We start from the raw sequence: 11,508 nt of genomic DNA, 5'->3' as shown, positions 1-11,508 counted from the left end.
ACCATGAGGTTACTGGTTGGTTTACTGGGCAAGGAACAAGTTCAGAGACTGGTGCCTAGTACAAACAGCTGGAGTGGGGAGAAGAACCCTTCTGCTGTAAGAAGGGATGGGCCCTGTATCAGCATATCCCTCCAGACCGCCATGTGCCCAGTGTGTGCACAGCAATGAGTTACATACCAGCAGACTCCCACACTCACCCTTTCTTCCACAACAAAACCCGCCCTTCGGATGGCAAGGCAGCCCGCAGTGCAGGTGCAGAAGCAAAGCCACAGAAACATACTCTGATGCCCAAGGCAGGATGCCAGTTCTGTGTGCCGTCATCTGCTTTCCCTTGTGCCTTATGTCAAGGGGCATTAAAAACACAGTTTTGCTTCCAGTTAACAGCAGGGCTTGAACTTCATGAACCCCCTCTGGCAGGGAGCGTGCTCTCCTCCTTCCCACATGCTTTCCACCATCCTACAATGAAGGCTTGCATTTGCTTGCACACATCCCGCTGAGCACCATCCCAGCTTTGGGAATTTTGCTGTTTGTCTCACCAGCAATGGATTGAGTTCCTGACTGCAGCTTTTACTTGCCCAAGGAAAGCCTGCAGGCTCTGACTCCTGGCTGCTTGCAAAGCCTGTCAAAAACTATCTGTGTATAGAGACTGCAATAGCGAATACCACATTTAAGGCTAAAAGGCAATTCTATGCCAAGCTCATTGTAGGTCACTAACTTCCTAAGGGCATTCTTCCAAGAAATAGTTTTATCTTGAGTAGTTCTGCCAGCCGAGAGAGACTGTGAGTTGCAATTAACCCCTTCTTCAAAAGAAAGAGCAAGAATTATCCACTCCTTGACATTCACCATTCGTTAATCATTCATGAATAAGACAATTCCTTTCCAGAACGGTATTAAAACATAAAGTTACAAGGTAATAGTGCCTTCAAATGGAAAAAAAAAATCTTCATCCTTTCAAAAACAATGGTTTTATATGTGCATCTTGGGCAGTACCCACATTCCTTCTATAAAAGTGTGAGATTAAAAGTAAAGTCACATCAAAACCCACCATCAACTCCATTCAAAAGCTTTACTGTACGGAAAATTCAGATACTCATCAGCAGAGTCATTGCAAGAAAAACAGGGAAATCTAAAAGGTACACAGACGGGGCTTTGAAGAAAGAGCAGAAACCACATACAAAATGCAATGTGACTATTTAAATGTTTGGAGGAGAACAGCATTAACCAGCCTGAAACAGTCCTACCAAAACACATGGAGTTTGCACACCTTCTTCAGCCACTACCAGGAAACTGCTGCAGAAAGACACCTCAGGTCTGAGCTGCTGACACTTGAAGGCAGGGCACCCCGCCTTCTTCTGAAACAAGCTTGAAACATCAACAAGAGTGCACAGGAGAAAATCATGGTTTCTCTGAGCTTATATTCTAAAAGGCTTTTGCTTTAGTTAAACGTTAATTTTAAGACACCAGTCTAGTGCTCAGGAAGCATCCAAAAAGCAATTCTAACATTAAGTATTTTTGGAAAGTGGAGAACAGAGCAGAGAACAAACAGCACCACGCCAATGTACACACGATTCACTGACCTCCCTTCCTCTCAAAAACAATGTGGGAGAGGTGGGCAATGTTCTGAGAAGGGCAAGAGAGCACAGACTAGCTCCTGTGTGGAGAGTGGCTGAGTAGACAAAGACCTTACAGGCTCAATGCAGAAATGATTATGGGGAAATAAATGTCTTCATATTAACCAGTGAGCAATGGGTTAAAAAGAAATGAAAAGAAATGGTCCTCCTCACAAAGTGTCCCTAAACTGTGTAATTCCTTTTCATTAGATGCAGTGGATAATTAATTGTGACACAGATTCAAGAAGTGATGAAGATAACTTATGGAAATATATATTTATTTATGCTATTATCTATTAGTGTATTGATCTCAAGAAGTCCACAACTTAAAACAAGCATGGTAGGGTATTCTGGAAAACGCCATCAAATGGGGGAGAGCAGTGCTGGGGATGGGATACTGGGCTAAGCAGACCCTTCCTCTGACTTGGGACAGCAAGTTCTCCTGCTGATGTCACCACTCATTTCAGCCCTCAGGACAAACATTCTTTATTGCCTCAGATACAGTAAACCAATGGGTGATTTGTCTGTGCCTGTGTCTCCAGACATTTTCTAAATTCTAAACGAAGAGTCAGATTCTCTTTTCCAGGCCTATGCAAACCAGCATCCATCATTGTGATGACACCAGAGCAAGACTCTGGAGCTTACAGAAGCCTCTCTATGATTCAAAAGCAAACTCAACTGTATGTTACCATTATGATAAAAGAGGAAAAGGTTCATAGCTCAATACTATCTAAAGGATTCAATTAATACCAGAAGATGTTTGAAACAGCTTTGCACAGTTATAGAATTTCCCCAGGCTTATGGTAAGAGATCTGCAAAATTGAGACCTGTTAAGTGGTAACTATTCCAATGTGCTGGTTTGGTTTTTGTTTTTAAATCCTCCCTTGAAAAATGTGTTTTTTTTTCCTAGGGAATGTGAAATAGTTATTATTCCTCAGATTACACCAGAAAACCTGCACTCTGTGTAAACACCACAGGACAAAAAAGATACACACAAAAGATAATGCTCGAAAATGCTGCAGCTATTTAGACATCTAGCCGGCTGGAGTCACTCTGACTTGAAATAAGGAACGTGTCAACTTGTTGTTTTCTTATTTTCCAGGACTACAACAGAGGCCAAAGTAAAAACATTTGCCAGTGGAACAGAAAGAGCCTAAAAAGGGCACCCCAGGAGTGACGTGTGGATCAGCATCCTGCCAGCTCCTGCTGCTTTTACCCCAAGCCTTGTGATGGCTGGATCTTTCCCTAAAGCAGCAGTTTCAGCATTCAAACAACCTGGTAAGAATCTTAACTTTGATTTAGAATTGAAAAATCATCACCACACAATAAAAAGAGAAATCTTGGTAGCAAAATGAAAATACGATCCCTAAAAGCTTCAATATCAGAGAATGAGCTTAAAAACATTTTTTAAAATTCTAAGTCTAACTTAAGATCACCAGGGACCTTACTCATCAATTTTGAAAGCTTGGTTTCAGCAGCATCCATGACCTGACTGAAAATCTGTTATGGAATTGAGTCAGAGAAGACTGAAAGTTACACTGTATTAATGACACAACTGAAAATACAGAAGAAAGTAGAAAGATGCTGAGTTAACTATATATATGTAGTGTAAACACGAATGAATTAGTGCTCTGGGAATCCAAATTAAACTACTAGGGAAGGAAGAAAGAGGACACATGATCATTTTAGCCAGCCCGGCTGTTTTACAAAAACATTTCACATAAGTGACCTTTATCAGTCTTGGAGAGTCCCAAAATTTTACTTCAGTTACACAGCTGCCAACACCAAGACTGCCATCTATTTAGAATTATTCCCTTGGATCACCATGTGTTAGCAGGATTTTAAAGAGAGACGATTCTTAACAGTGGTTACAGTCACTCCTGCCAGGCTGCATAATGGCAGTGGTGGATGGGCAGCTGACCTTCACAGTGTCCAGCACCTTCAGGGCAATCCCCTCAGCTGACTGCCCAGTGGCAGCGTTAATGGCATGGCAGTGATTTTCCATGACACAGGAGGAAGCTCACACTGGGCTGGGGAGCTGCCAAGAATTTTGAAGAGGTGACCTGATAGGCAAACAGGTGGAAACAGGGATGACGAGGGGTAGGAAGACGTGATGACAGGTCACTTCAGTTTTTATCCTCCTGGTGAGTCCCTTTTGACCCACTTCCTGCATGACAGCAGGTGACACTGTGAAAGCAGCTGTCCAGCTGGTCACAGCTTCTCTCAGTTGTTGCCTTTGTCATTCAAAAGGTTTGAGCAGTTCCAGGGCTGACAAGTCAGCATCCTCAGGGTTACACAGGACCCTATGGATCTTCCCTGCCCTCCATGGCTCCTCTAAGCCATAGCTACCACAGAGAGACATGAAGAAAGCAGCATTTTAAGTTACCACAAAGTAGAATCAAAGCTACTAGTCTAACAAAGCATAAGGAGAGCAACCCACAAGGAACTGCGTGCAGAGGAAATAATGGCATACATTTGTTTTACTGTACTGTAACTATCATCATAAATCTGATTTGCAGTAACATTTCATTAAGCTTTCAGGGTAGCAAATACTCAACCCTGCAGTCAATGTTGGTCTGAACTTTAAACTAAAACTAAGGATAGATGGAAATGGGATTCATGTAAGCTATTTTTCTCAGTGACGATACAGAGTTGTCACTTTACATTCTTCAATTTGTATGTTGAAGGTTCACCTAAAACAGACCAGCGTCTGCTTCTTGGTAGACAGACCAGACAGTCTGCACACGCACTGTCATTAACACGATGTTCTGCAAATGAGGTCAGTTTTTGAATGGTGCTGAGAATCCAAATTAAAAATTTATGATGGAAGAAAGAAGCGACAAGGCATTTGTACATTGACCTTTAGGTCATTACAACTTCCCTAGCATACAGGCAAATGGAGCAAGTGCAAGAGCTGAAGTTGGTGACCTACAGACCTCAACTCTTGGAGGTCCAGGGTCTCTGTCACAGACTTCCAAAGCACCTATTCAAAACAAATCATGTATGCCTGATAAACAGGCACAATGATTCAGAATTACATGACCTTTTAGCTAATCAATCCATCTGCTTGTCAGATACAAGCAAAAGACTTCTTTGTGTCCTATATAACCGTCTTCTCAGAAGACAAGTGAACCATTGGTTCCGAGAATATGTAATTACACGAGTAACAAACAAGGGCCTACACAGTGTGCAAGTGCCTGTGGTGGTACGAAGAAACCCTGTGACTGAATTCCTAGAAAGGAACATTTCTGATGGGTTACTCACACTGCCCTGCCTCGTGTTCTGGAATTATGCAGCACAGAAGAATTTTAAAAAGCTGTGCACCATCACTGGAGTCCAAAGCTACTCACCAGCTCAGAAAGAACAAAAATGGGCAGCCCTTTAGCATCACTAAGCTTTCAGAAGGATGAACTCCTTTGCTGTAGAACTCCATCCCTCTCTGTGTAACAGAAGATGGAAAAGCAAACAACAGCTCAACACTTTTTAAACATCTATCTCAGGCCACTAAAGAGACACATATCATCCATCCTTGGTTTTGTGTCGTGTGTTTTCTTTCCCTTTGTCTCTCCTTTTTATTATACAGGGACAGTGATTATTCCCCCACAAACCGTAACGCAGTGCAATAGCACCAAGCTGAGTGCAATTTCTGTGGGCAAATGTGGACGCATCCTTTCCTAACAAAGTCAGCCACATTTTACTATTTTGTCATGCTACTAAAAAGCTCTGAAAAAGGAAATAAAATGAAAACCTCAATAAAGCATGGATACTACGTAAAATAACAGTAATGCATACAGACACGGCATCATACAACTTGTGCATGATTTACTCATCACAAAACCTTAAGCACTGACAGTCCTGAACTGATGTAATAATTTTCCTATAATTACTGTTCAAAAAGCTCTTATCTGTATTTAAGAACAATGGTGAACACTACAGAAAATCATTTCAGAATTTGTATTAGCACTCGCCAAATAAAATACAGCTGATACTTCTGAGCACAGAATCCCCAGTGTTCCTTTTTAAGCTTAACTCTACACAGTTTTATCTGGAAGACTTCTGGAAAACAAACCCTGGTATTTATACAGCTGTAGTTTGAATGGGAGCTTAACTGGAGTTCCTGCATTTATTGACAGACTACAAACCACTTATTTTCAGCCAGCTTGGAGAAACTTCAGTATTACAATCACAGCAGCTACTCAACACCTTCAGAAGTCACCATGGTGACTGGTGCACAAGCAGAATAAGCAACGGCCCATTATAAACACTGGTGCAGTTTTAAACATCTTTATTTAAGCATAAGTCAAAATAAATATTTTCAGCTAGCCAGATTCCCACAGCATTCTCTGAAGCACGGACATGTAAGTGGCAGGAGTGCCACCTGGTGGTTAAGCACAAAAACAATTCGAGTTGCGCATATTGCCTTCAAAACTTCTGGCTGACGGGTGTCAGCTTCTGCCTTTTGTGTTAAAAAGTAATTAGAAGGTTCATTTCCAACATTCACAGAATGTTGTAAGTACAAAAATACTTAAATCCGAGACATCAGTGAGACTTGCTTATCTCTTGTGCCTGGAGTGAAATCATGATACAAGTGCTGCACAAATACTTTTCCCAAGGCTTCACAGATGTCACAACCTACTAAAACATACAAATTATCACCATTTTAAGTAAATTCTTAAGAGCAGTGGCCTGTAAATCAAGAAGTAGTCTTGGAACCATGGTACTTTGGAGCATATTCTTGCAACTTTCTTCTGTCCTGAAAACATTTTATTTTTGAATAAAGTGAACTGTGTGCATCTCTTATCTAGGAAATGACAGAACCCAACAAAACAAGACTTAATATTCAGAAATTGTGGTATTACAAACAGAACAGACAACCACAGCCTATTTTATGTTTGCTGCAAGAGTCAAACCACAGCATGAGAGAGAACATACAGGTAAATAAGAATCCACTTTGAATTCAAGTTCATTCACACATTACTAACTGTACAGGGGTAAAAAAAAAAATGTTGTTTTCTTCTGTTTAATTTCACACAATGCACACCAATGTAAATCATTATGTCAGATACCCATTTGATACACCTACCAAAGCTGTCTGCTCGCGTGTTGCACCCACAAGTTATGAATACAACGGCATTTTCCTTACACTCACAGGAGTAAAAACAATTTACCAGCAGAACTGGTTCTGGACCTCATTATTTTCCCCATACTCAGTATATGCTGGGAATATGAGGGCACAAAACCAAGAAGATAGATAGCAAGTTCCATCAAAACTTCAATTCTGTACAGCACCATACAGAACCATGGAGTCCTACTGATTTCTAAATTCATCTCTCAACATTGAAATGCTCTGCCATTTCATGCTGGTATACACACACTAAACATACTGAACTTCTCTGCATAGTGTCTAAGAAATTACTGCTAGATAACTGTTCTAATTTCAGAGTAAAACTCTGTACACATCCTCTGCATATTGATTTGAAGTCAATTACGATCATAGTGCAGGTCTTCTAGAGTATGTATCCCAAATAATACTAATAAAATGCTTAACCCTATTGAAAAAAAACAAAACAAAACAAAACTTATGTTGATGTCCCAGAAAATTCTTTTACAAGTTATTAAGACAGACAATTATTGCACGTGTTTCCCACAGCAGCAAGAACTTCCAGGCGGAGCAAAATGTCTCTTCCCAAAATTGTCATTCCCATAATTTCCTTATGTTAAAGCAGCAACAGTTCATGATGGATTCATCAGCACTTTACCAGTTCCTTGTTTGTCAAAGGTTCTGCAATGACTTCATCACGCATGAACTGTTCCTAGAGACAGCAAGTAAAGTTTTAGTTTGTTTGGGTTTTGTTTTTCTCTTGGATCTCCTCTTCCTCAGAAAAGCATCAAATAACCGTTTTGTTTTCTAGTCTGGGTATAACTGGCACAAAATTCTCTCCCCAAAGATCAAAGAATGGCTTCAGTTGGAAAGGACCCTAAAAGCCCTCCTACTTCCAACCCTTTGCCTTAGGCAGGGTTGCCAACCACCAGATCAGGCCTCCCAGGGCCCCACCCAACCTGGCCATGCCACCTTCACAGACGGGGCATCCACAGCCTCTCTGGGCACTCTGCACCACTGCCTCACCATCCCATGAATAACAAATTTCTCCTTGACATCTAACCCTCTTTTATTTTAAAGCCATTCCCCCTCATCCTATCGCTATCAGACTGTAAACAGGAATTATTTTTTTTTAAATAAGGTTCCTTTAGGTACTTGATGACCACAATAAGGCCTCCCCACAGCTTTCTCTTCTCCAGGCTGAGCAGGCCCAGCTCCCTCAGCCCATCATCATAGTGAGATGCTCCAGCCTTCTGAGCATCCTCAAGACCCTCTTTCAGACTCACTCCAACAGCTCCGCGCCCTTTGCATGCTGGGACCCCCAGGCCTGGATGGAGTACTGCAGATGGAAGCTGCACCATGCCTCATAACTAACAAAAGCTGTTTGGCCAGGTGACCGCTGCTGGAGTCGCGGAGGCTGTTTTGCCTGCATTTCATCCCACAGTGACTCAAAGCCAGCACGTTCTAAAGCTCAGGAACAGCAGGAGATGCGGGGGACCAGAAAAACAATTGGGACAGGAGACGGCGCCACGAAAGAAAAGGCCACCGGCTGCCTACCAGCCACGTCTCATCTTTACGAGAGGCTTTTAGAAGCCACCATCGCACCTTTCTCAGGAAATGAGAAGCCCACCCTCGACCCGCACCCACCTGGTCATAGATGACGCGCAGGATGAGGGAGCAGCTCGGGCAGGTGGCCACGTCCTCTCCGTTCTCCAGATCCTCCTGCAAGAGCCCGCCAGACACGGTCACGCACCGGTCCGCACACCCGACGCCTAACGCCGCCTCCCCCTCATCGCCCCCCGCCATTACCCGCGTGATGAGGAAGCGGTCCCCGCAGGGGCACGGGTAGCTGTACGTCTCCGTCTCCTCATCGTACTCGAAGTCTTCGATCTCCACCTCATCGTGGAACACCGCCATGGCGCTGTCGTACGGCGGGGAACGCGCCGGAAGAGGCGGGGAGGCGCACGCGTGACGGCTTCGCGCGCGCCCCGCCTGCCACGTGACAGAGGCGCTTTCCGTCACGTGACGCGGTGCCGGTAGGGGTCGCGGCGTGAGGGGGGGAGGGGGCGCTGCGCCCTCTGACCCATTGCCCGCGTGCGACCCCGGGCGGCTGAGGGGACGGGACCGCGTGGTTCGTGCGCTCCTTCGCTCTGGGTCGGAGGGGAAGCGCTTCGTGGTGACGATCTGCGGGATATGGGCGGGGAGTATCTCTCACCTGGTTTGTAAAAAGGGCTCTGCGCCGCTCCGTTAAGCGTCCCAGCTTCCCCCTCGTTCCGGTCTGCAGCAGTTTGCTCTCCAGTGCGGTGCGGCTAAAGGTCCGTCTCTCCCTTCAGATGCACCGGTAGGACTGAGGAACGGAGAGGCCGCGGCGGTAGATGTCACGGTGCGTTAACGCGGGGCTTCTGGCTCTCGGGGTAAGGAGAAGGAGCTCCTCTGCAGGGGAGAGGAGCAAAAGAAGCGCGCATTTCTCTGTGCAGAGCGATGGAAGAAAGGGAGGGTTTGGGGTGGATGTTGGAGTGGGTATTTCTGTAAGGTGGGGTAGGAAGAGGATAGGAAATAAAAGAGCGTCCCATCGGAAGGGGAGCCTGAAGTGCTTGCGCTCAGAGGACGGGAGAGCAGGGAGGTGGGCAGATGGCGTGGGGGGGAAAGGCTGTTCCCACTGCAAAGCCGGGACTCAGGGCTGCGTGTGGCGGAGCGGAACCTGGGCTCCTTAAAGAGATTCTGGAATGCTTTAGTTGCAGCGTACTGATTGCAGGACTGGAAAGTGATTGATGGTGCTGTAATCCAGGCCCAGCAGGTGCCCGCACTGGGAGCACTGCTGTGCAAGAATTAATGATTTAGGGCAGTGTCTCTTTGAATGCGTAGGACAGCAGTATTTGTTTCTTGACATGACAGCCATCAAACTGTGATTACCTTTAAAGGACTGTCAACCTGAGGAGCACAATTAAGTTAAACCAAGTACATAAAACAAACAGTCAAGTATCTTTGTATTAGATTTCAAAGTTGGGCCACGTATTTCCCAGCAGATGTCACTGTGGTTGGTAGCAGTTAATTGCAGACAGGGTTTTGAAGCATGCAAAATGCTTTAAAAAAGGAAAAATCTTTGCTGTCAGTGCTTGGCTTCTGAAGTGAGGCATTGTACTTTATGTGATTCATTTTGTTGTTGCGATAGCTTTAGTTATAGTCGCAGCTAATAGAACAAGCTGCTTGCATAAAACCATCCCCTTCCACACTTTTTAATTTTTTTTTTTTTTTTTCCTTTTAATTGGTTTAGACTTGGAAGTGTAAACCAGGAGATATAGGTGGATGTAACCAAGATACATTGTCTGAAAGACTCTGGATTATGAAGTGTTCTGATAAATCTGAGTAACTCAACGATTTTTGAGCATGCAGGCTTTTCAGACTGACTGTGCTGATATTGTTGAACGTGATTGCTTCATTACATTTTCTTCATTACAGTTTGTCTTGCTAACATACTGCAAGAACAGTAATAATGTTATTGTGCCTTCTATACATTCACATGAAGGAAGTACTAAGGTATTTTGTTTGAATAGAGAATAGTCTTTGTGTGCTGTAGCAAAAACTCTTTGAAGTAATTTTGCCCTCCATTAGCAGAGGAGTTGTGAATAATTCCATTTTGAAAAGTTGCAAGCTGCTGTGTAATTAAATGCTAAAGAGCTATTGCAAATTATGGACAGCAAATATTTCTTGTGCTTTAAAGTGGGCACTTTCAGTACTTACCGTAAATGTATTCCATTTCTGAGCAGCCTAATTTATGAAAGCTCTGCTTCCCATTTATAAAGATTACAAATGGAACAAAACACGGAGTGACCAGCCAGTGCAGCTGTTGTGAAAGCCTCGACAGTATAGACCTGATTAGTGAAGCAAGCTGGATCATTGCCATTTAAAAGGGTTCAAAATGAATGAAAAACAAAAACAATTTGAAAATAAATTATGTGCTCTAAGAGAATGCAGGAAAAGGGATTTAAATGAAAGTAAATGATTAAGACTGCTTTGGAGAAGCAAGGGACTGCTTTTTAGAACTCATATAATAGTGTGAGATAGGTGAGGATAGTGTGACAGACAGTTATGCTGATCCATTATAGGAAAAACAAAGGCAGTAAGAAATACCTTTTGGTTTACTATAAACAGTTTCCCAAATTTGATAAATTAAGAATACTTTTGACTTGCTTTGAAAATTGTTGGTAGGTTGCTCTGAAAGTAATGCCTCAGTACAAGCTGGGGCTGTAAGGATAGAGTAGAGTAGAGTCCTGCCAAAAAGGACCTGGGGGTATTGGTGGATGGTAAGCTGGACGTGAGCCAGCAATGTGCCCTCACAGCTCAGAAAGCCAGCCATATCCTGGCTGCATCAAAAGCAGCGTGGTCAGCAGGGTGAGGGAGGTGATCCTGCCTCTCTGCTCTGCATCAGTGAGGCCTCACCTGGAGTACTGTGTCCAGATGTGGAGTTTTCAGTACAGAAGAGATGTGGACTTGTTGGAGCCTGTCCAGAGGAGGACCTCAGAAATGATCCATGAACACCTCTCCTATGAGGACAGACTGATAGAGCTGGGGCTGTTCAGCCTGGAGAAGAGAGGACTGGGGAAATCTGAGAGCAGCCTTTTGCTATCTGAAGGGGACAATAAGAAGTGGACAGACTCTTTAGCAGGGTCTTTAGCAGGACAAGGGGAAATTGTTTCAAAATAAAAGAGAGGAGATTTAGGTTGGATGTAAGGAAGAAATTTTTTACAATAAGGGTGGTGGAGCACTGGAACAGGTTGCCCAGAGAGGTGTTAGCAG

The 11,508-nt window shown here is 43.8% G+C and overlaps 1 protein-coding gene across 1 annotated transcript; it reads right to left on the bottom strand.

Annotated features, from left to right (window-relative positions):
• Nucleotides 1-7,357: 7,357 nt before the first annotated feature.
• DPH3 (diphthamide biosynthesis 3) lies at nt 7,358-8,628 on the bottom strand (the record flags this gene model as incomplete). Its single annotated transcript, XM_079538547.1, has 3 exons — nt 7,358-7,423; nt 8,359-8,433; nt 8,521-8,628. The coding sequence occupies 3 exons, from the start codon at nt 8,626-8,628 to the stop codon at nt 7,358-7,360; spliced, it is 249 nt and encodes an 82-aa protein (XP_079394673.1).
• Nucleotides 8,629-11,508: the final 2,880 nt, after the last annotated feature.

This window comes from Tetrao urogallus (assembly GCF_951394365.1).
Source record: "Tetrao urogallus genome assembly, chromosome: 7".
NCBI lineage: Eukaryota > Metazoa > Chordata > Aves > Galliformes > Phasianidae > Tetrao > Tetrao urogallus.
The sequence above is the reverse complement of the archived record's forward strand: the minus strand, read 5'-3'. Positions and strand labels throughout refer to the sequence as shown.